At 37.1% G+C, this 26,803-nt stretch overlaps 1 protein-coding gene across 3 annotated transcripts in view; it reads right to left on the bottom strand.

Moving 5' to 3' along the window:
- The window catches only part of FRMD6 (FERM domain containing 6), an 83,970-nt gene that overhangs the window by 33,299 nt on the left and 23,868 nt on the right, over nt 1-26,803 (bottom strand). For 2 of the 3 annotated variants that reach the window (XM_059914228.1, XM_059914231.1), the window contains exons 2-3: nt 6,382-6,626; nt 616-706 (exon numbers count right to left, since the gene is read on the bottom strand). In XM_059914228.1, coding sequence (XP_059770211.1) covers nt 616-706; nt 6,382-6,480 — 190 coding nt within the window. In that variant the 5' untranslated portion in view covers nt 6,481-6,626. The remainder of the gene's footprint in view (nt 1-615; nt 707-6,381; nt 6,627-26,803) is intronic. The other variant, XM_059914230.1, reaches the window with a different exon arrangement.

Below are 26,803 nucleotides of genomic sequence, written 5' to 3'. Positions count from 1 at the left end.
AAGCTTATATGGAGCCCTTTGCTTGAAAATCTTTTCCACATAAAGTATACAGAAGAAACTGATCCCATATCTCCAAGTCATGTGTTCTGACTGGAAAAAAGAGAAGGGGTAAGGGAGGAAAAACAGAAAATAAGAGTAAATTAATAGATCACTTTGTTATACTATATATTCAACAGCAAGAGAACTTGAATAGAGGAAAGTCAGTTTTATTATGTCTAAATGTCTTCTAATGTTAAAAATTATAAAACAAATTAAATTACAAAAACATCCAATTTCCTACTAGCGCCAGCTGCTCCCTGAGTGCAAAGAAACAAAAATCAAGCTTAGTTCATTAAAACATAAAAGAGCAAACACATAAAACCCAGACTCCTAAAGAGGAACCAGTTTTTAAGTTCAAACCATAATAAATTCATGACCTAAAATTCTAAACTTGTAAGAAATACAGAACAGTACGCATATTAAAATATGAGTACTAGATTAAAAATCATGATCAGTTTACGGGTATTTTGACAATCATAATTACATAACAATATGCTCAATTTAAGTTACAGCTATGAAATGTCACTTCCTCAGGGACAGCTGGCTAACTCCATCAGAGATGGGATTGAGACTTACTTTGTATAACACTGAGTCCAAAGAGGTGACAGTCCTTTAGCCTGAGTAGGTCACACACCTGGACCAGCAACTGGTGACACAGAATTTTAACCTATAGGAAAAAAGACAAAGACAAACACACATCTAAGATAACAATTCAGCCAAGTCCAGACAGTGAGCCACAATCAGGCAATGTAATGCAGCCTAAATACATGCCTTGAAGGGACAAGCTGACACTAGCTAAACAACAGTTGGTTTATGGAAATCACTTTAATCTGCAGCTGTGTTTCAATAATGATCACAATTCAAATTTCTACAACCTGGTAATAAAGTACCACTGCAATCTTGTACAAGACTCATAAATCTTAGGATACATGGACAAGGCCTTACTCTATAGATATGGTGCATGATAAATATGTATTTCAGAAGGAACCCCAAGTAGCCTAATCAGATTATCAAAATTATTAATTTGGCAAGTATTTTTACAAGGAATGTTTTCTTCTTGATGGTCTAAACAAAATGCTCACATACTGCACAATGAGTGAATATCTAGCTTTTATTTACTTTAATAATAACTTGTATTGACACATCTTGTAAGTACCTAAACCAGGTTCTTTTTCTGAGTCCTAGTATAACTTAAACATAATAAAACCATATTAATTTGGAACTCTGGGGTTAAGTTATTCTGAAAAGTCACATGTTGAACGATAACAGTCTTTAAAAGATATAGTTCTAATGACTTTTCAAATGTTTAATGAAGTGTTTTGGGAGACAGTAATTCTAATGAGTCTGCCTTGTTGAATTCAGAACCACTAAAGCTTATTAGTGTTAGGATTGACACTAAGAGACCACATGGGTCAATTTCTTCATCTGATAGAAGTAGAAAAGAAAACCCAGACAGCTTGCAGTCATGTAGCTAGTAGAGGCAGAGGCAGCAACTCACACCTTTGCTCATTTGTGTATTACAATATTTTTGTATGTGTATATTAATAAAATATGTGCAACATGACAGTTTAGCATTCTAGGTACATATATTATGTGGCATTTCCCCTCGTATTTGTAATATTAACTTGCAACTTCTTTCTTCAACAATGATGACAGTTACAGTTTTAATGATTACAAATTCTAAATTAGTTAACTCTGAATTAATGACTTCTTATCATACCTTAATATGTAACTCAGACTCAGAAAATAAAAACATGTTGAGATCTCTTGACAACTGAAAGCCAAACAATTCAAAATGGTGACAATGTCAACTGGAGTAAGAAAAATAGGTTTACAGCTCTTTTCCACATTCACTATTAAACGGCAAATAATCTGAAGCACCTTATCCACTAGAAAGTGCAGAAAGTATTTATGTAAGGCCAGAGAGTACCACTTAGGCTGTTTTAGAAGTTACAGGAACTCAGTGAAGCTGGGACAGTGTCTTATTTTATATTCAGGATATACAGCAGGCACTCAGTAAATGTCTGATGAACGAAAGCCAGGGATCTGATTTTCCCGTGGGCTCCTCACCTTCCTTCTGTTCCATGACTACAGACTACTCTCTGACCCACTGAGCAGATCATTTAGTAATGTGCCACGTAAGAATTTAGGGAAAATGTATCAATACAAATTCACCAACACCACTGGCGGAATACATTTGCCAATAGGAAATCAGTATTATCTTCATTCACTAAAAAGACTTTGGATTTGAGTTCTGTATTACTGTAATTCCACTTTACAAATAAGCTTAAATAAAGAAAATGATAAAGTAATGGAAAAAGTGTCTAATGTTAAATAAAATTGAATTAGATACTACAAATTTGAGACTTCAGATGTCATACAGTCTAGGACTTCTATAATCTTTAGTTTTGACTGTATTTTAAAATGTCATGGGACTTCCCTGGTGGCGCAGTGGTTAAGAATCTGCCTGCCTATGCAGGGGACATGGGTTCGAGCCCTGGTCCGGGAAGATCCCACATGCCACAGAGCAACTAAGCCTGTGTGCCACAACTACTGAGCCTATGCTCTAGAGGCCGTGAGCCACAACTACTGAGCCCACGTGCCACAACTACTGAAGCCCACATGCCTAGAGCCCGTGCTCCACAACAAGAGAAGCCCGCACACCGTAATGAAGAGTAGCCTCCGCTCGATGCAACTAGAAAAAGCCTGCACACAGCAACGAAGACCCAACGCAGCCAAAAATAAATAAATTAATTAATTAATTAATTTTAAAAAATAAAATAAAATAATAAAATGTCATATACAAAGCACTCTGGGTAAAACGTGCCAAAACGTTAAAAGAAAAATGCCAAACCACACAGTGTATGCAAAATGAACTGTGTTGTAATTTTGTGTAACTGCTGTTCAAATAATGCTGTGCATTTCCTCCACACATCCTATATGATTATTATTGTTCCCCTAGTTTAAATCAAGTATTTGGAGCCTAACTGATAAAGCTCTTTAACAACTATTAAGGAAATAACAATGTTCTTGTTTAAAAACTGTAATTAAGTAAGGCTGTGGCTCTGAAGTCTTACCTGCTGTGAAAACAAGCTTGAGTTTTTTGCATTTGCATATTATGAGTCTTTAAGGCTACATTTTAGCTGATTGTGAAATTTTTCAAGTTCTTTAATCTTCAGGAGCAATGGGAACTTTAAAAAATGCCATAGAGTATGAGGTATTAAGAATAAGAACGAAAGCATTATCTAAAAATATACTCTATATGGAACTTTCTAATAAAAACAGCATTTGATTCTCAATGTCAATGGTTTGTTATTGAGCAAGAATGTTTAAAATATGCTCCAGAAAAAGAACTGTTCACTTTCGTCTCAGTGAAGAGGTATAACCTCTTACCCATAATTTATATCACTCAAAAATTCTGTGGCTCCTACATTTACCATCACTTGATTTCCAAAAATTTCCAAGTTCCCATATTTATTATCTGATGATTAAAATCATTTAGAACAGTCCCTATTAGTTCAACTCATGGAGAATTAAAAATGACCCAAACACTAAATTTACCCCACATGCAGAAAGGCAACATTCTATCAACTACATTTGTCAGGGAACATACTTTCTTTGTTTAAAAAAATGTTTAGAAATGATTTAAAAAATGAGACCATTAATGAAATAGTTTTTGTTACAGTTAATTTGTTCTACCACAACTCTACAAATATCAGCTGCTATTTTCCAAAGACAAAACTAACACTTTGTAGAACACGACAGGCCTTTGGCAGCCCTGAGTTGGCTTTCTAGCAAGGAGGGGCCTCCATACTACTTAACCTAGTTCCTCCTCCTCCCTCCTTTGGTCCAACAGCTTGCTTGCTAATGAGGAGTCGGGACATGGCAGGGCCGTCTACGGACCCTGGAATAAGAACAGGTCTACGTGGGATTCAGACTCCACAGCTGAGTTTCATTAACAGTGAGCACACAGCTCAAAGAAATGAAAACAAGTGCTACTCTATTAAGTGCTCATTCACTGAGCAATTCCCAGGTACCAGGCACTGCAATAAGCATTTATGCATGTTATGTCTTTATATCCTCACAATGTCCCTGTGAGGAGAGTAAGATTATCTCCACTTTATAGAAGAGGAAACCGAAGCAAAAAAACTAACTTGCCCAAGGTTGCAGAGTAAATTGTGAAGCACCGATTTCCACCTACATCCCCGCGTCCTACCCTAGACTTACTAGATCAGCATCTCCAAGGAGTGGAGTCCAATAGTCTGGGTATTTAACAAGCTCTCCAGGTAATTCTGATGGACATCAAGTCGTAAAATCACTGATCTACAGGAACGAATGGACTGGCTATCTGCCAGTCTGTTCTCTGTAATTATCTTCCTCAGCTAAGATTTTAGTACAAATTAATTTCTTAGAATATTATAGTCAGCTCCTAGTATTCCTCATGAAGTCAGATTAGTCTTCCTTCTAACTTACCTGAGGTCAGTAAGGTTTTGTCCCATATCCTGTATATGTGTATACACACACATGAACACATGTATACACATTCTACCAGGTGAAAAGACAGAAATGGAACGGAGAGAAGTTTCTTAAGTGCTTATGCTTATATTTATGTATATGTTTAAAATGTAATTGATACCTTTTTTATATAACTGTATAAAAGAACTCAAACAGCATATTCATGTATACATGTAAATTACACTTTGATATAGTCTGACAGTGCCCATACTGACAAAGAGAGGTAATGTTGCCAAAAATAACAGCCTATCACTTCACAAAACCAAAACAACTTCAGGTGTGCTGAGTAGAAATGTAGCTAATCAACAGAAATTCTGCCTAACAGATTGATAAAGTTCATTCAACAGGCAGGTTTGATGCTCAGACAATTCCTGTGAGCAAAAACAAGGTTACACTAGTAAATCAAGAAACCGTGGTGACTGACAGAATAAAACCAAAATAATTATGGTAATAAGCAGAACCTTTTCCTATTTAAACTTTTAATGGAGCTATTTAAATGTCATTAGCTTCATTATAACATTTAGAAATATTCTTTTATACAGCAATTGGGTTAAAAATATAGTCGCATATAGCAAAAAAAACTAATTCAAGGCATGCACTAAGGCAATTTTTTCCTTAATTCCATCAGAATACAATCAGTGAAAGAAAGAATATGAAAGTTGGTAATAGGGAGAGGGGTTGAAAAATGCTAGGCATGATTGTGGTTACACAAAACTGTTTGGCAGTCTCTACCAAAGCTAAACATATGTTTACTTCATGATTCACAATCCACTGTCGGGTATAAGCTCAGAAATGTATACATATGTGCATATACATAAAACGTTCCAAATTGTTTCATTTGTAACAGCCCCAAACTTAAAATAACCCAATATCCATCAATAATAGTAGGAAAAGAAACTGGGCATATTCATACAATGAAATATTATACAATAATGAAAAAGGAATTACTGTCACATGTGATAGAATGGATGACTTTCACAGGCCAAATGTTGAGTACATAAAATATACCCAGATATAAAAGTGAGCATATCACATAATTTTAGCTGCATGAAGTTCAGAAACAAGAAAAGTACTCCATGGTGATAGAGGTGGGAATAGTTATTACCCTTGGGTGGAGATTACTGACTAGGAGGGATCACAAAAGATCTTTCTGGGGTACTAGAAATCTACTATATCTCAAGCTGGATGATGGTTACATGGATGTATACACTTGTAAAAATTCACTGAGCTGCTCACTTAAGATTCCTATACTTCGCTGTAAGTAAATTATAAGCCAACTTTAAAAGTAAAAAATAAAAAAAAGTATCATATTCCTCAATGTCCAGGTTAACTAAAAGAGTTAACTCCAACTCATGAACCATAAGCAACAGTTTAGTACTCAAATACACAGCCTATTCTTGAAATTGGCTAGACTTAGGCTACAGGTTACTATTAAAACAATGATCAAGCGCATGTTAAAAAGCTAGCAATTGTGTATTACCATTTCATGTGTGTAGGTTGACAACTCAAAAGTATTTAAAAAGCAAACTCAGATATCCATAAAAATTATATTTCAATAAGGGTTTAAAAATAGCAGTGTTCATTTTTCTATAATATAATAACCAAAATTCTCTTATTTTACCAGACAAGAGCATGCTGAAAGCAGCTGAACTTAAGCCATAATTCAAAGTTTATACCTGTGTAGACCACTTTAATACACCCCAATTCTCCCACATTATTAATGGTCTCATTCTGTAATGATTTCATCCTTAGCCAAGTCATAATTTGAATGTGGTCACTGGTGGAAAACATCATCATTTACACATTTCTAAAGTGGGATCTACTCACATTTATGATGATGTTCAGAGATTCATCGTTGGGAAGGAAAATACACACACTCCGGCGGTCTTGCATGACTCTGTTGTTATGGAAGTTCAATTTGTTCATTGTGTTGTGGGCTCTCTAGGGATCAGGGCTGGGCTCCGAGTCCTCGGCAATTCCTCTGGTTCCGAGCACTCCAAAGCCAAACTCTGCTCCTCATCACACGCCCTACAGAAGAAGCATCATGACGTTCGACTACGTGGGTTTCATAGCTGTAACAAAAGCCCAGAAGGAGGCTGTGAATAAAGGCGGTAAGGCTGGTGAGGAGAGAGACGAGGAGAGAGAGGAGGAGAGAGACGAGGAGAGAGAGGAGGAGAGAGACGAGGAGAGAGACGAGGAGAGGAGCAGCAGCACGGCTAGTCTTGTTGGCGCAGGTACAGCACGTCTCACGGTGAGGGCTCCCTCGCTTAATCAATGAGAATGCACAGAAACGTACTCTGTGCTTTGCCCGCTATCAAGTGTTTTAAAACTTTCAGGGACTTCCCTGGGGGTCCAGTGGTAAAGAATCCGCCTTCCAATGCAGGGGACGCGGGTTCAATCCCTGGTCAGGGAACTAAGATTCCATATGCCGCAGGGCAACTAAAGTCGCGCGCCACAACTACTGAACTCACACGCCTCAACGAGAGAGCTCATGTACCGCAAACTACAGAGCCCACGCGCCCTGGAGCCGGCGTGCCTCAACTACAGAGCCCACGCACCCTGGAGCCGGCGTGCCACAGCTAGAGAGAGAAAAACCCGCAGGACACAACTAGAGAGAAGGCTGAGCACCATAATGAAAGACCCCAAATGTCTCAATGAAGATCCCGTGTGCCGCAACTAAGACCCAACGCAACCAAAAAAAAATAATAATAAGGAAAATAAATAAATAAAATAACTATTAAAAAAAAACCTTTCATTCACAGTCATGAATTAAACACAAACCCTCTACATTTAAGGCAGTACTGTGTACTACATGGCTCACAGAAGCAGAAGCCTGCCTTTGAGAAGTTTCCAGCCTCACATGGGAGAAAATGAAGGGTTCTGGAATAAACAAACAAAATGACAAAACTGCAACAATAACAAAATTATCAATCTCTTTCTTTTTTTCTTCCATTACAATCAAACTCAAATAAATGTCCTGGCTCTTACATTATATTCCTTCTTCAACCACTGAGGTCTGGCTTCCACTTCCTTCTCTTCACCAGCATGGCTTTGCTACAGGAAGCCAGTGATCTCTAGACCATCATGAGAATCCACAGGATTCATTTTGATTGATCTCTCTATGTACAACACTTACTGAGGTTGTTAAGCCCTCCTTCCAACTTTTTTCTTCCTGAGTTTTTATGGTGCTGCTCCCTCTTCTGATTCTCTAACCTGACAATGCAAACTTAATTTTTCTATATGTTATTTCACCAACCAGTTAATACATAGAAATAACATGACTGTATAAACTATATTTCTATACCATGGATTTTGGATACCTCTCATATGTAATCAGTTTATTAAACCATGTCATTTTATTTTTTAACTTCTCTCAGATTTTCAGTGTATACAATTTTGTTTGCAAGTAATGAAGACTTTATCTCCAATTTTCAATAATCACACTTTTATTTCTGCTTCATGTCTCGTTGCATTGGCAAGACCTTGAAGAATAATTTTAAAACAATGGTGGATATTTCCTATTTTTAATGAATGTGTCTAGCGTTTCATATATTATTGCTAATATAACACGATTCAACCAAGGTATGTTAAGACTATTTGTCTGTGAAACCATTAGTAATTATTTATACTGTTCCTTTCCAGCTACATTTGTAGGATATGTAGGAATTCCCAGGCAGAAAGTATAACCATACAGTTTTAATAGAAGAGCTATTATCACTGCTGACATAAATCAAAGCATACATGAGGCTTATTTGCTTAAGGTTCAATGTCCATCTGTTATCAGCAGGAAGACGGGACAGAACATATTCTTAGATGGCACCATGAGTAAATATAAACTAGTATTTCTTTTTAAACTATGAATGAAATACCATCCACAAGGGAGCTACTCAAACTAAGTAAAAACATATACAGTAAGTATTTCCTTATTAGGAAGGTGACCAAAAGCCCCTTGGGAGTATTCTGCTTTTCTTAAAGCATAATAGCAATTGTTTCACATTAGGTTGGAGCCAGTACATCACCCTACAGGGTCACCAGAGGTCAGTGCTATAGTTCTCTCCAGTATGGGATGCTTAGCCCACGTGTTCTGTGACCACAAACTAACTGCACTCCAAATCCAATCGTCCATCTGCAGAACGCACACTTTTAGTTTAACAGTTCCGACGCACCAATTGAAGGACCAGTGTCGGCTGCATCAGAATCACCTAGGTGTTTGTAATAAATACAGAATCCTGAGCACAGTGACATTGCTACTGACTCATAATCTCCAGGGTCAGGGCCCAGGAGTCTTAATCTTTTAAACAAGCTCCCCAAGTATTTCTGATATGCAGTCACATATGGAAACAACACTTTAGCTAACAGAAAGAAGTTGCTGAGCAGAGGGTTGGATATAACACCTTCATAGGAGACACTGGGAAAATATCTTGAGGTACAGAATTAGGGATAAGCAACATATGTGAAATATAGCACACAGCATCACTATAACTAAAAAAGAAAAAGTCCTCAACATTTTCAAAGGTATGAATTCCTAAATCAGGTCAAATTTGTGTACTCAGAATATTTTCCTAAAAAATGTAACTAGGTGAGGAAACAGGATATCCTGTATACCCTCTCTTAGCAATTCAGAAAGCACTGAAGGCTCTGAGAAGTCCTAAGGGCAACTTCTTAAATTTAACTTAATAATTCTCAAACTTACTTGGGCTCAGAATATTTCCCCCCTCCCACCAAGAAAAATCTATTAAGGTCCTGTAGAATAATATTCTCAGGCATACCACCTGAGAAATACAGTTCTGAAACAATTTCATTGTCAAATATTATATTTCATGGCAAAATTTTTCCCTATGAATTGATATATTCTAACATTTAGGCCTCTTCTCTGACATTAAAATCTTTTCAAGAAATTATAAGCTATGATTAAATGTAACTTGTTTAAATTCAAACCCTTAAATGATAATCTCAGTATAATTATTCAAATCTATACTTCAAATTGAGTTACTCATATAATTTTCCATTTCTAATTAAACTAATTAAAGGGGGATAATTCTACTGACCTAATTTTTAGAATTTAAAAAATATACTAGGGAAAAATACCTTCTGAGTTTTGGGATGTTTCCAGAGCCTCATTAAAATAATTTTAAAATTTCATGGATATGATTTTTATTTACTAGTTTGTTTATGGTTCAGATAGTGCAGTATTAAAAGAAAAAGACTAGAAGAGGATTATTGAAGAAAATTTAATAAAAGCAGAGTCTTTAAGAAGCGGTGCTGCTTCATTGCTGTTTTTTCTGCTTTGAGGATAGCAAACTAGAAAAGCCCTGAAAGAGAGATAGTATTAAGATTTTACTTTACCCAGGCCTGCATTAAAGCTGATTAAAAGGTTCCACTGAAATAGCAAACTACCCATATCTCTAATGTGCTTCAGTATAAGATTTAATCTTAAGTTGGAGAGTCCTGGGGGAAAGAATTCGACTAAATTTAAACCAATTTTAATCGTAGAATTTAGCCTCTGAGCCATTGGCTACTTATTCTGTATCCTAAGCTAAATCCCGACTCAGTCCCAGGAGGGCACATTTCCTACTCCAGGGCAGCCCTTGTCTGTTCAATCATCTTGGGATAGATTATCTATGAAGAACAAACCATGTTATAGTACCATATTTCCCAGACAACAACAAAACAGCTTAGATACTGATCAAACCCCATCCTGCCATCTTTACAAACACCCAACTTACAAATAAAATGTTAAGCTATAAGATTTCCCCACTTGAATTTTAAACCCACATTATTGTAAATTCCTTACTTCCTGATAAGCCCCGCTGGTTACAAAGTTACTTCATTTCTTTTAAGAATCAGGAAGCTACCGCCTAGTATGGACATTCAATATTGATTTTCATTTTTTAGAAATTATTGAATGTAGCCTTTAAAACTGGGTCACCCTGGAATAAAAGTATGGGCTTTAGTTCATTATAATGTATCAATGCTGGTTCATTACAAATGTTCCACACTCATGTAAGAGGTTAACAACAGGGAAAGTGGGTACCTGTCGGGTATAGAGGAACTCTGTGCTATCTTTGTAACTCCTGTATATCTAAACGTATTCTAAAGTTAAAAAGTTTATTAAAAAAAAAACCCTAGGTCACCAGAAACTTCCTACCCATACAATATGTATAGTCTCACTTTGAATGGAGGCAAAGGAGGATTCTCAATTCTGAGATTGTCGCCCTAAAAAAAGTGAACAGGTGGTTAATTTGATAAGAAAATTACTATAATGCAAGCATGGCTAATAGGCATATTTCAACAGTCAATAAGGTATCTCTATTACCTAACAAAAATAAGGCAAACATTATCTTGAAAAACTGGATTGCAGACAGCCCTATCTTTTAATTTAATCACTACACATTAATGAAACTCAAGTTATACACACAGCACTGTAGTATTTACTTGGTGAAAAGCAGAACACAAAAGCAATAGAAGATGTGCCCCTATACCCATGAATTCACCATCTAGTTAGGGATATAACAGGGCCAAGACGCTTAGATGATGACATTGTCCCTGCTTCCCAAGAGCACACAGACTCCAATGGGCATTTCTTATGAAAAGACATAACAGATGACAGCATTAGGTATACGAATACTGTAGCTAAGATCATTTTGGAAAAAAAGGACATGGTCTTTTAATGAATGGTATCCTAAAAGTGATACCAAAATGCCTTTGGTAAAATTGGTTGGCTTGTTGTTGTTGTTCACTTATTCATTCATTCATTCAGCATATATGCATTAAACACCTACTATGTGTCACGTGTTGTTGTAAGTGCTGAGTACACAGCAATGAACAAAACAAATATTCCACTCTAATGGAGACAGACAATATAACGTAGATGGTGACATGTACTATGAAGAAAAATAAACCCAGAGTAGGTGAGAGAGTTGATGAAGATAATGTGGTAGTGTGGACTGCTATTTCATACACGGTAACCAGGGGAAGCATCTCTGACAAGTTGATGTTTTAGCAGATACCAGAACTAAGAGAGGGATGTAATTTATTCCCTCCCTCCCTTCCTCCTTTCCTTCCTTATTTCCTTTCATCCATCCATCCATCCCAGGGAAGAGTTTTCCAAGTAGAGGGACAGTAAATGCCAAGGCTCACTTACTCTTCAGAAAAGGTAAAATAATAGCACTAATTATGGCTAACATTTACTTACTATGTGCCAAGTGCTGATGTTTAGTACTTATGATATATTAAAGAAAACTGAAAACTCTTTGCCATGCTTCCCATGGAGAGGCAGGATCTGTTTCCCCTTCTCTTGAATCTGAGCTGGCCCTGGACTAGTTCATGTTCCATTGAAGTTCTGCCTCATGGATGACTCAGTAACTTGTAGTTGTTATTTTTCTTGTCTATCTCCTCTATTCAGATCTTCTTAGAGCAGGGTCACTAGCTATGTGTGTATGTGTGTGTGTGAGTGTGTGTGTGTATTTTTAATCTCCAATGGCAGGCACATAGTACATGCTCATTAAAAGTGGGTTGTTTGGCTTACTACACACATGTCCTTGGACAAGGAAGATTATACAGCAAGGTTTCTTAACCTTGGCACTATTGACATTATAGGGCCAAATACTCATTGTAGTGAGGGGCTGTCCTGTGCATTACAGGATGTTCAGCAGCATCTCTAGTCTCTACTCACTAAATGCAGGGAGAATCCCCCCACCCCACAGTTGTGACAACACAAAATATCACCAGACATTGCCAAATGTCAACTTGTGCGCAAAATCACCCATTGTTGAGAACCAATTGTTGAGAACAGGTTTCCTTATTGAGTCACTATGGGCTACTTTTACCATCCAGCTATTTTTTAAGTAGTAGTATAATTCTTACCAAATAAACATCTTCCAACTAAAGGTCAGCAACTAAGTTCCAAACTCAGAAATCTGGATTTAACCTTGAAGTCAAATTTTTCAACGTCTTGAATGTCTAATGGCCTCTAGCTTCAGAACCACTTTGAAGTTTAGCCTTCTTGAAACTTCAATTTTTAATGGAGTATATTGCCAAACTTCTCATGTAAGCAGACTTTCATTATTACCAGTTACTTGTTGCTGGCGAGTCCTATATTTTGATCCCAGTATCGAGAAATATAAAAACTGACCTGGAAACAAGTGATACCTGATTTTCAAATTGTCTGTATGCTCTCTGTATTACGAGAATATTTTCTTTCTTAAGTAAGAGTCATTTGCTTACAAGGTTCATTTTGGATTCACAGAATTATTTTCCTCATATAATTTTAAGAGTAAGTACGGCTTCCCTGGTGGCACAGTGGTTAAAAATCCGCCTGCCAATGCAGGGGACATGGGTTCGATCCCTGGCCCAGGAAAATCCCACATGCCACGGAGCAACTAAGCCCGTGCGTCACAGCTACTGACCCTGCACTCTAGAGCCCGTGAGCCACAACTACTGAGCCCGCGTGCCACAACTACTGAATCCTGCACGCCTAGAGCCCGTGCTCCGCAACAAGAGAAGCCACGACAATGAGAATCCCACGCACCGCAACAAAGAGTGGCCCCCCACTCGCCGCAACTAGAGAAAGCCCGCACAGCAACGAAGACCCAACACAGCCAAAACTAAATAAATAAATAAATATATATATATTTTTAAAAAAGAGTAAGTAAATTGAACATTTTATGGCCTCTTTTGCAGTTACTGTTTTATCGAAAAAAGAAAGTAGCTGACATCTATCAGCTATCTGGAGCCAAACCCTCTGGAAAGAACATCAGACTCTTTTGTTGCTGTCTCTTTCCCACCTCTAACTATTGTTCTAGTAGATAAAGGAGGGACTGAAAAGCTGAAGATCACCTCCCATACGGTTGAACATCAGACGTTTAGAGACAATATGGACAGAATACTGATTAAGAAGATAGACTTAACCTCCCCAATCAGACAAACCTGAATCCTGCCTAGATTCTACAATAAAAGCTGTATGAACTCGGGCAAGGAACCTAATCTGTGAGCCTGAGTCTTCATCTGTAAAATATGTACTACTGGCCTACTAGGATTATTGGTCAGATTAAATGAGACAATGGACATAAAGTACTAGATATCAGGTTGTTGGGGGAATGCTCGTTAAAATAACAGTCATGAGTTGCCAGCTCATGAGAAGACACATCTACAACTGATTGACAAAAATACATATCACCTAGAGATCTAGAGTTTAGAGCCAGAGGCAGCATCAGGGCTAAACTTTGGATGTCTATTTGGGGTGGAGAAGTTAAGTCTACTGTTGGTTGTAAATAGGACAGCTGTATTATATAAGGTGGTAATTCCTCTGAAATTTTACGTATTGAAAAAGAGAAAGTATGTATGAGTGTATAGGTTCAAATGTGTGTGCTTGTTGACCAAAGGATGGAATGTAAAAAAACATCTGTTTTCATCTGCTTGGTACCATTTCTCCACTGGGGAGTGTCCCTCTCCCATCCCAGATATTTCTAGTGGAGCTATCAATCACAGTGTATACTCTACCTGGAAGGGTAGGGATGTGACTCAAGGCTGGCCAAACAGGGTACGTCATCTTCAGTCACAGTGCTTGGTCTAAAGGAAGAACATAGAACTCAAGCAAGGCCAGAATTCCTCCATAAAAAAGTATACAAATGGAGAGGGCTGCTCCTCTCTGGATTGCTATTTGTGAGAATGATATGAGCCTGGAGCTGCTGGCAATCATCTTTACATGGTAAGAACTTTCGTGAAGTAGGAAGACATCACAGATGAAAGAGAAGCTCAGAAAGCATCCTCGTTACATCATTTGAGCTGCTACAACCAGCTGTGTCTGAAGCCAGAAACTACCCCTAGGAATTTCCATATGTGAGTGAATAAATTATTCATTCTTTTCAGCTAATTCTGCCACTTGCAACTGAATGAGTCTTTCTGAATACAGCCCATCCAAACAAGCTGATATACTGCTTGATACATTCATTCATTAATTCACTGAATGCCTACTATCACTGGCTACCCACATCAATATTTACTTGAAAAAAACATTGCCCTAAGTTTTAAAGCTTTTCTTGATTCTAAAACAAAGGAGAATATTCTCTATGATGAATATTCACCATTAGCAGAGAAGACCTGAGAGGCAGGAAAAAAATCTGAGTAGATGAAAAGTTTAGGTGGTTGAGTTGCCGGTCAGATACCATCATTCTCTAAGATCATTACATACAGCAAGTGATTTATGGGTATAATGCATAAATTCATTCAAGGCAAACAAAGTATACAGGGCAAGTTAATTCATAACAGTAAATTTCAGCAACAAGAGAATATCTCATCTGGAATACTAATTTGTGGGTGAATAATCCTCTCTTATTAAAGACCACTATGTGTTTTTACAGAATTGTGCTGAATATGCTTTTATTATGTTTTCCACTTATAATAAATTACAGTAGCTGCAAAAAAATGCTTTTTCTGCAAACAAAATAGCTAGAAAGCATCGTTGATATATAATTTCGGAATTGGTCAGTTTATAGTATAGTTGTAGCAATTTTGCAAAAATTGGTAAAGGGAAAATCATTAAGCTAATTACCAAATGCAATCTAGTATGGACCTTAACCTGACTGTAACATTATTACACTACACACACTACATAAGTAGCTGTGTATGTCACTTGAAATGCAGTTATTATAATATATAGTTATTGTATGAAAAGTTTGCAGATATGTAAATATATGTAAATATGTAAGTATACATATATATTTTTACATAAATAGCGTATGTATGTAAATATGTACATATAATACAAGTGATAACTACACGTGAAATGTAGCTATTGAATCAATGGAAAGTTAAGTTAGGAAAGAGGCAATATAATGTGCTGCTTAAGCTTGGACTCTGGAGCCTGACTGCTCTGATTTGGATGCCAGCTCTGACACCTGCCACTTGGATGCCCTTGGGCAAGTCTCTTCACTTCCTTCTGTCCATTTTTCTCACCTCTGAAATGGAATTGTTGGGAAGATTATTAATTGGGTTACTCATTTACTACTAGGTAATGTTACTGACTTCCTATCATGGAAAGCAAGTGGAGGAACTGCTTTTTGGTAATATGTGTTGGTTCTAATCTATCTATTCTGTCATTAATCATATCTTGAGTTTTGCAAGACATAGTATTTTTCTCCTGTTAGTAGCTAATAAATTATTTCATTTTTGTATTTAACCAATGAGATTTGCTGCACCTTGAGGCTGGGAATGGAAAGAACCTTCCAATTAAAGTGGACTTGAACTGGTGCCAAGTAATGTTTATCATACTCTAATGAATAAAATTATATGGCTAGTCCTTGGCTATAGACAAGGGAGAATATAAGAAAGATAGGCAAGGAAGCTTTGTATTGCAATAAGGAGAAAAATGAGTGAAATGGATGTACTCATAAGCTGTAGTTAGCATTGTAAATCACTGTGACCAACATGACTCTAGTAGGAAGCCTAAAAATGTTCATACCTTTCGACCCAGTAAGCCAACCTTGGGAAATGTATAAGAAGGAAATAATTCAAACAGAGCACCACACTTTTGATCAAATGTACTTAAGGAACCATTATCCATCAGAGTAAAAACCGGAAAAAGAAAATCTAAATAGTCTAACAACAGCAATGGATTAGTGAATTATTTTATATCAAAAATAACATCAATAATAAAAAACACCATTTACTGAGCACATTCCCACCAAATCACAAATACCCACTACAGGCAAAAATTACCCTGTTTCACTATATGTTTTTCGAACAGAACTTGCAGGAATAAAGAAGTAAAGAAAGCCTCTAAATCTAAGAGGTAGGGAGAAAAAAAAGAAAGAAAAAGATTGCAAGTATTCTGTTAGTCCGTGAACAATCATAAGCCAACTGGCATTTGAGTACTATAACACTTTGTTAAAGTTTACTACTTTTTTTTTTTTTTAAAGAAATTCACGTTCTTTTATTTATTTATTTATTTATTTATGACTGTGTTGAGTCTTCGTTTCTGTGCGAGGGCTTTCTCTAGTTGCGGCAAGTGGGGACCACTCTTCATCGCGGTGCGCGGGCCTCTCACCATCGCGGCCTCTCTTGTTGCGGAGCACAGGCTCCAGACGCGCAGGCTCAGTAATTGTGGCTCACGGGCCCAGTTGCTCCGTGGCATGTGGGATCTTCCCAGACCAGGGCTCGAACCCGTGTCCCCTGCATTGGCAGGCAGATTCTCAACCACTGCGCCACCAGAGAAGCCCAAAGTTTACTACTTTTTGTCTCTCATACCATTTCTAAATTCTGGCCCTTAGAGACCTTATAATCTCTCTGAAGAGCTGAAATTAACAGTAGAAACAATAGAAAGTAATACAATTGTATTTTAAGTTAAATGCTAAACTGCGCGGTAACATAATGGTTGTGGGATTTGAGAAAAGACTGAGACCTGAGCGGAGTGCAGCATTCAGGCCAATTTCATGGAGGGAAAGGAATGACTTGTATGCAGTTGGGAGAAGAAGGAAGAACTGCAAGGGTGGAAAGCAACACAGTTAAGGCCCCGGGAGGGGAGGCAGGAGAGAGGCCTGCGCACCCCCCGCCCCAGCAAAGGCCAGATGGATGACATCAGGTCTTGGAGCTCCCCTGCATCTTAAGGCACTTTCTTCAGTACCCTGAGAGGCTTCCGGCTCATTAGGACATCATACAGTGGGTCGTTTTTTTCAAAGTTGTGTTCTAAGTTAATGCAACCAATCACCTCCTCTAGCTCTGGCAATGGTTTTGCACACTGTGGTAATCTGACTCCCAGACCTTTGAATTTTCCCCTTCTTTGACATTATTTTCTATGACCATACTCACTTTATTCACTCAATTATAGAGGCAAAGCAAAGGGTAATGATAACAGTGATACCTGGGGAAATAAAACCACCACTTTTTTTTTTTTAAACGCTTGAGGTTAAAAACATATTTCTGCAAAGCACCATTCTGGTATACTCTCCCTAAACAGAACAGTTATAAGCATAATTCTTTTAATCAACAATTACAATGGCTTCCCTCCTGAAGTTCATAAAAGAAGCAATGGGAATCTTTAGAGTTATTTTAAATATTTCAAAAAGTCTAATAAAATTGGCATATGTACCCATGGTGATATCTCAAGGGAAGTTAAAAGAGCATTCACTTAGGTAACTTTAAAGTCATTTTTAAGTGCTTATTTTCATAGCACAATTAGTTTTACCTGCCAGATTAAAAAAGTGAAAACAAATGACTTAAATTTATTTTGATAGACAATTTTTCCAAATCTAAAGCCAAGGAAGGTGGGAGAGAAGGATAACAAGTGATCCTCAATGGTTGAAAGGTTGGGATAGATTTAGTTGCTATATATACATTTAAAAAATAACCTTAGTAAGGAAAAAAAAAAACCCTTCCTTCTGTCTAGTCTATCATTCTAGTGGCTTTCTCCCCTGCCATACCTCCTCATTGTGTTCTCACTTGGATTTCTAAATGTTCTGTCTTGTCTCATTGTTTAAATCTACCACCCCCGCAATGCTGCCAGGGTGACCTCATTAAACTGTACATCCGATCTTGCATATCACACCCCAGCTCACATTCTTCAGGGCTACAGCACCTCCACAGGATAGCATCTGAACTCTGAGGCACAGCAATCTTTCACCATCAGGTCCCCTCCTTCCTCAGTGTGGCCATCCTCCAACTCACGTTTTATATATTACTGAAATTCTTTTCCTTATGGTTCCCTGAACAAGTCTTGCTCTCATATTTCCATGCTTTTGACCATGGTGTTTCCTCTGCCTATAATATCCTCCCTTGCCTATTATTCCACCCACCTCCAAAAGAACAAAAGCAAAGAATCTTCATTCTCCCTGGAAAACTCAAGACACTGGTCTGTGAAGCACGTCTCCACATCAGTAGGCAGCTGAGGGGCGTTTCTCCTGCACTTTTATCACCTTTGTACTTGTTGGCAAGTCTGTCTCCCCAAAGAGCACTGGAACCTCCTCAAGGATAGGCTCTGCCAGCATCTCTATGTTTCTAATGCCTGGAGTAGTACTGGGTCTGTAACAGGCACCCAGTAAGGTATGTTGACTAAATTATTTAGAAAGTCACCAGAAATGTGAATGAATTCCCTAAAAATTAAGATTAAAATTAGGTTCTTTAAGAAGCACTCCCCTCACCCCAGCAATGGGAGTCAGTATTGGTCACAGCTTCCTGAATATTTTCTGTATGTTATTTATAGGTGAAAGAGGGCACCTTTTTTCTTGTCTTTAAATTTAGTGGACAAACGTAATGTCAATACTGTCAACAAAGTACAGTTTTTAGGAAAGTCTCCATGTGTATCAGGTTAAGCCAACTTTCTCCATGTGTATCAGGTTAAGCAAACATATATAAAGATACATCGGTTGGGATGCACTAAGTTGCAAGTACCCAAGATATCCAAATTGAACTTGGACTCTGAAGCCACACTGCCTGGGTTGGACTCTTTGACTATTTACTAGCTGTATGACCTTGGACAAGTCCCTTCACCTCGCTACATCTCAGCTTCCATATCTTTAGAATGGAAATAATAACTGTATCTACTTTAAAGGGAGTTATAAGGCATATGGTAGATACTATATAAGTGTTAACTACTGATAGTTAAACTAGTTAAATGACATAAGGGGAATTTATAAAAATTAAAGTAACTGGAAGCCTAGAAGTAGGATGGGTAAGCCTGTGGCTGGTTTGATGTAGTAGTTTAACACGTCATCCAGGACCAAGTTTCTTCCTGGCACCTTGGAATCACTCCACTTCAGGGCTGGCATCTCTCAGAGCAGTCAAATCAACCAGAATGTAGAGGCAAACAAGAGTACTCATACTCACTCTGACTGGATGTCTTAGGCTACAAGCCCCCTATCACTGGGCAGGAGCATGGAATAGTTAGATGAGCTGAAGCCTCCCAGGGCCCACCTCCAGAGCTCGAGGTGGGATCAACTTCCCCTGAAGTACATGGACATCAAAACAAAAACATGGGAAGTTGGGAGATGAAGGCAGATGCTAGGTAAGCAACCAACAAGAAGAACAAAGGCAATGGTAAAAATTCATAAATTTTAAACCACTGAAACTTCATTTTTTCATAGCCATCTGTATTCAAAAGTCATATCGGTTTAGCAACCAGGGCAAAAATTCCTTTCAACCAAGATGGATTTCTAGCATGACATCGCCAACAAAAAGTGCTGTTCTCAGGGAAAATCCTCCAACTTAGAAGCATCTGCTTCTAATTTCCACAATGAAATCTCTGATTCCTTCATTCATGGGAGTTGCATTCAATTCCCTCTGACACAGAACTGCAGCTTTCTAGATAATAATTTTGCTGTGAAATTCTCATTATCTGGTGGTAATATATGGAGCTCTTTAAAGATTGAATTAAGCGTTTGGGAAGCTGCTAGCTTTCTTATAACACTGCAAAAGGATTTTACATGTCATGAAATGGTTCTTAATAACAAGAATGAAATAAACATACAAGCTGGAGATGCAAAAGTCCACTGGCAGTAGAATAGGTAAATAAAGTACGGTACATTAACACAATTCAGCACCGAACATTAATGAACTACAGCTACACATGAACAAGTATGAATTTCAAAAACAGTGTTGAACAAAAAAAGTCAAGTTGCAGAAGACTATATACGCTATGATTCTTTTCTATGAATAACAAGTTCAGAAACGGGCAACCAAACAATGATTCATTTAAGGATACATATATATGCGGTGAGACTATAAAGAAAGGGAAACGAACAATTAACCTCAAAATTGTAATAGTGGTACTGAGGGGCGGGGGAGGCTGAGGTAGGGAATGTCTTCAGGAAAGGGTCAGGGACTTCAAAGGTGCTACAGAAATAGTCTTTTTCTTAAGCTTCGTGGTAAATACAATGGTGTTCTTTTATAACTATTACTGTTTAAAATGCACATAGACATTCTATGTGTGTATTTCGCAATTCTATTCTAAAATGCACATAGACATTCTATGTGTGTATTTCGCGATTTAGAAAAGTTGAAGTCAGAGGTACTGATGTTAAAATGCTGTGAATAATCACATACTACTGATTAAACTTTAAAAAGACATGTAACAGCCAGTTATACAAGGGTTAAGTCACAAACCACGTAGTCACTAACCAACAATGCATCTTGAAAGGAATTCAGGATGAAAAAACAGGATGAGGCATTCTGTGCTTTAGACAAACAAGCTCCTAGATAGTTAGATGCAAATCTCAGGAAGAATTTCAAAGACCCCAGCTTCTTGCATCTTCCCATACATAGAAAAGCACTAGAATCATTAACTTGTGATATCTGTTCTTTGTGATTAGTAGTAATCTTTTACCAAGATGTATGCTTGACTACCTGTATTTCCTAGCCCCAAAATTCATATACATACTGGCTCCTCGCCTACCTCTTCGGAGCATTTAACTCAGAGCTAGAGTGGCTGTTTCCTGGGCTATATAGTCCCCAGTGAGAATAAAACTTAACTGAATAAAACTTAAACTCACAACTCTCATGTTGTGTGTTTTCCTTTAAGTCGACAGTGGATTATGCATGGGTTTCTATCTACTACTAAATGAAAAAATAATGCAATAAAGTACAATCAAATGAAAACCTTACCACTGAATCAGATCTTCAAGATGGTTCAGTCCAAATCCTTAATTTTATAGGTTAAGAAACTGACACTTAGAAAGAATGACTGGGCCAAGATGATACCAGGTAGTTTTAGGCAGCTGGTGTGTTTTCCTTCCAGAATTTTTCTTCTCTAAGTTCTATTCAAAAACTCCCATGCGTAGAAAACAATTTAAACTAGTCTCTTTTCAGAGTTCATATTTCATATATTTAAGTAGAAAGTTAAGAAACATGTTAAAATGATTCACTAAAGTAAACATACCCAAATGCTAGTAAAACCTGCCTTTTATCCTAATAGTTGTAGAATTATACGTAAAAATAAAGTTTATGAAGCCAGAAAAAGACTTTGAAATGCTAAGAATCCAATTTTTACACTTATACATATAAATTATGGGCTGAAATTGTTTTAACCGGACACACCCAAATAAGCAGCATTACCTGGACACACCCTCACACACGTACACATACTGTGCATGTGTCAAACGTGCAGAATGGTGTGCAGTGAGACTCACAGGGCCAGGCACCCTCTACAGTAAAAGATCAAAAGCACAGTCTACAGACTTCCAAGTAAAAGATTCCTCTGGACATTCTAACGGGGCTTTATAATGCTACAAAAGTCTTATTTAACATTCCTTTAGGGGTTTGGCTGTGAATATGTAAGTTAGAAACAAAACTGTCACATAAGTATAAAAGACGTCTGAAAATACCAATTTAAAAAATCAGAGAAAAATAATGATTATTTTAATCATTAAAAACCCTCCTTAGAACTCTGATTTACAGTTTGAAAAATCCTTAAGGGAAATGATAAATGTTTGTTTTATATATGGCTTCTTTTTTTTAAACTGAAGTACATATAGTTGATTTACCATTTTGTGATAGTTGCAGGTGTACAGCAAAGCGATTCAGTTATTTATATATATATATTCTTTTTCAGATTCTTTTCCAGTATAGGTTGTTATAAGATATTGAATATACTTCTCGTTGCTATATAGTAAATCCTTGTTGTTTATCCATTTTATATATAGTAGTGTGTATCTATTAATCCCAAACTCCTAATTTATCCCTCCCCTTTCCCCTTCGGTAACCATGGTTTCGTTTTCTCTGTCTGTGAATCTGTTTCTACTTTGTAAATAAGTTATTTTTACCATTTTTTTTAGATTCCACATATAATTGATATTATATGATATTTGTCTTTCTCTGTCTGACTTACCTCACTTAGTATGATAATCTCTAGGTCCATCCATGTTGCTGGAAAAGGCATTATCTCATTCTTTTTTATGGCTGAGTAATATTCCATTGTGTGTGTATGTACGTGTGTGTGTGTGTGTGTGTGTGTATACCACATCTTCTTTATCCATTCATCTGTCAGTGGATGCTTATAGGTTGCTTCCATGTCTTGGCTATTGTAAATAGCGCTGCTATGAACATTGGGGTGCATGTATCTTTTTGAATTAGTTTTTGTCTTTTTTAGATATATGTAGGACTTCTTTATTATAGCTTTACAAAATATTTATCATTGCTATTGTCATGCAGGGATACATCTCCAACACATTAAAAGACACTCATTCCTAACAAAGCTTTCAGTTACCATTAACCAGAGACTAACAATCTAAACTTTAAAAACATCTTGCCACCCACTTCCTCCCCCCCACCCCCCCCCCACCCCATTCCTCTGGGGCATCATCAAATTATTAGCCAATCTACTCTAAGGAGAGAGAAGTGGCTTGTGTCATTCTGGAGAAACATGAATCCAAGACTGTTAAGATTGCTATGGGGAACTCCACTGGGAGCCAGGGCTGCGGTCTTAGGTTTTTCCCAAGGGAATCATCAATCAGAAGCTGGCTCTCCTCTACCTGCCATCCAGTGTTGAATTCCCTTAGCTTCTGGAAGACAACTACCATGAATTTGCCAGTTCTATCAAGTGTGAAATCTGATTTTCCAGTGGTACTTACCTATGTACTAACATTCTATTTCCCATATACTAATACACAGGCCTTATTTCTGGAACTCTTCTCAACTAGGGTTTTGAAATAAGATAAAAACCAAGGTCTACTCAATTATTACCCACATATTCCAAAGGGAATAGAAATAAAAGCCACTTAACAGTGAACCTCTGGGCTCCTTGGTGTGTGAAGTCAACAAAACCCAATAGAGTAAGTCACTAAATAGCCCATTTGACCTACCTGTTCATTGGATTTTCTGGTTCTGTGCTGTGCATTCCCCCTGCATATTGCCAAAAGAGAGCATTCCTTCTTACAGTAATCATCCTCTAATGCTGTGAGAAAGATTTCAAGTCTGGTTTTTAAAGGGTGTGGAGGAAGGAAATCAGAATTACACCTTGCCCTACACTAACAGGGTTAATCCTCCATGAAAAATGGAACCACAGCTCAGCCTTGAAGGTTAGAGTTAAAAACAAACAAGCAAACCAATCAAACAAACAAAAAACAGAAACCACCCTACCTCTGCTCAGGACTGATTTTTTTATATGGCTCTAATCATGCTGGAAAGGCAACTAGTTCTGAGGCTGACCTATAGACTTTTATCCTGGAGAAACCAGATGAGCAGCCTATTCCAAGGTCTCAGCCATCACTCCTGACGGGACAGTTGTGTAAAACCAATAGTGCATCATTGCCATTTTACTCCCTTAACCCTACCAAAAAAAGGCTGTATTTTGCCAACAATTGCCTTGGAATCATTTCATCTTAGATCCAGAGGCAAAACTATTTAAGCGTTCAAAAAGTCATTAGGAGAGAAGTACCTCTTTCCCTTCATGACTTTCTCATTTGGAAGAGTGAATTAAGAAAACATGGTGTTGGTCCTAGTCATGGGCTTTCTAGGGAAAGCTGGATGAGAATTCGTTTTCAGATATAAGACTTGGAAAATTGTAAGTTATCTATTGGCTTTGCAACTTCAGTAAAAGTCTCAGGAAATTCAGGAGATAAAATCCTGAAATTCCCTCTAAAGAGTCTTTCGAAAACATCTTCCAATTGAATTAATATGTCTACAATGTGGAAATTATTTGCTCCAAGAGTGTAAGAAGTCATGACAGTTTATGAAAAGCCTACAGCTAATATTATACTTAATGGTGAAAGATTGAATGGTTTTCCCCTAATATTGGAAACAAGGCAAGGATGTCTGCTCTCACTACTCACATTCAAAGTTGGAGGACTTACTAGCTGACTGTCAGCCTTATTAAAAGCATACGAACAGTAATCAAAACAGTATAATATTGGCCTAGAGACGGACATATAGATCAATGGAATAGGACATATAGATCAATGGAATAGGACAAATAGTCCAGAAATTGAGCCATACATAAAAAGTCATTTGATTTTTGACAAAGGCGCCAAGGCAATTCAGCGAGAGAATGAACTCTCAATAAGTGGTGCTGGAATAATTAGATATCCTTAAGGAAAAAAACGACCTCAATGCATATATAAAAATTACTTTGAAAGGATTACAGATCCAAATGTAAAAGCTAAAACTATAAAACTTACAGAAACTTCTAGAAGAAGATCTCTGTGATCTTGGGTTTCTTAGGGCACATAAAACCATGACACATTAAAAAATAAATTGAACTTCTTTATAATTAAAAATTCTGCTCTTTGAAAATCACATAAAAATGACAAGGCAACCCTCAGACTGAGAAAACTATTTTTAAAACACTTCTCTGATTAAAGACTTAAATCCAGAATACATAAGTAGCTCTTATAACTAACAGAAAACAATTCTCTTAAAAATATGGCCGGAAGATTTAAATAGCCACTTCTCCAAAGAAGATAGACAAAGGGCAAATGAGGATTTGAAAAGATACTCCACATTATTAGTCATTAGGAAAGTGTAAACAAAAACCACAGTGAGATACCACTACACACTCACAAGAATGGTTAAAATTAAAAAGACTGAATACCAAGTCTTGCTGAGAATTTGGAGCAACTAGAACTCTTAGACACTGCTGGTGGGAATGTTAAATGATACAGTCACCTTGGAAAACAATTTGACAATTTCTCATAAAATTAAATTCATTTATCACGTAACTCAGGTATCTCATTCTTAGGTATTTGCCCTAGAGAAATGAAAAGATATGTCACCAAAGACTTACACATGAATGTTCATAGTAACTTCATTCATAACAGGTCCAAACTGGAAACAATCCAAATATCCATTAATAACAGATGAATGAATAAACATATTGTAACAACTGAATAATACCCAGCAATAAAAAGGAACTACTGATACATGCAACAAAATGGATGAATCTGAAAAGCATTTTGCTAAGTGAAAGAAGTCAGATATAAAAGCAAGGAAGAAAAAACTAGATGCCATATGATTCCATTTATATGAAATTATATAAAAGGCAAAACTAAAGATGAGTAGTTGTCAGGGATGGGGAGGTAAGGGGAAAAGACAGAGAAGAGAGGAAGTGGTGGTGGGGGAGAGGCTAAAAGATGGCTGTAAAAAACTTTTTGGCAGGACAAAAATGATCTTTATCTTGATTGTGACACTGGTTACATGATTATATACATTTGTCAAAAGTCATCAAATTATCTACTTAACATTTGTGAACTTTATTTTTATTGTATGTAATTCATATCATTAAAAAATGCTAATTTAAAAAAATTTTAATGAATCTACATGTTCATTAAAGTGCCTTACTTGTTAAGTAATACATCACCTCAAACCCTTCACTGCATGACACAGAGCATAAACAAAAGTGAAACAATACATTAGGTAAACTGGCTAAATCCATGGCTTCAAAAAGTTTAAACCAGACCTTAGAATTAAAATGTAGGAAGTCACGGTGATTTGGAAATAGACTATAATTTTAAAGGATACTAAGTAAAAACAAAGGTTGGCCTTTTATGTTTATCAAAGGTTACCATCCAGCAAGAATTCTGGAGAGACAAAAGAAAATTTCTTGTTAAAAATTGCAATAGCAGAGTTTTTAATAGGTAGTATTTCACTTGTCACATGGTATAACTGTTCATTTGTTTGTCTGTCTCCCCTCATCAACCAGGCTCTAACTTCTAGAGGACAGGTCCATGCATTGTTCATCACTGAATTTCTAGCAAACTGCCTGGCACATAAATGATTGTTGAATGAAAGAATGAACTGCAGATATTCTCATGCTAAATTAGGTTTCTTCTCCAAAGTCCACATGTAAGTAAAACTTCCTGCAGGAGGACATATGGTAGATGCACTTCCATAAAACATTAGCACTATTTTATTCAAGCTTCAGAGCATTCTTTATTGCAATTTAAAAATTACAAAGTTCTAAAGAGAAATCAGGCAACTGTATTTAATGTCTCACCTTTAAATATATGATGTGCAATCATTTCAAAAAATCTTTAATTTCCCTTTACTAGAACAGGTTCAAGATGGTGGAGTAGAAGGACGTGCCCTCACTTCCTCCTGGGAGAGCACTGGAATCACAACTAACTGCTGAACAATCATCGACAGGAATAAACTGGAACTCACCAAAAAAGATACCTCACATCCAAAGACAAAGGAGAAGCTGCAATGAGATGGTACGAGGCGCGCAATCACAATAAAATCAAATCCCATAACTGCTGGGTGCGTGACTCACAAACTGGAGAACAATTATACCACAGAAGTCCACCCAATGGAGTGAACGTTCTGAGCC

Source organism: Balaenoptera ricei, chromosome 2, assembly GCF_028023285.1.
Source record: "Balaenoptera ricei isolate mBalRic1 chromosome 2, mBalRic1.hap2, whole genome shotgun sequence".
Lineage (NCBI taxonomy): Eukaryota > Metazoa > Chordata > Mammalia > Artiodactyla > Balaenopteridae > Balaenoptera > Balaenoptera ricei.
Note: the sequence above shows the minus strand (reverse complement) of the source record. Positions and strands in the feature narration are given on the sequence as shown.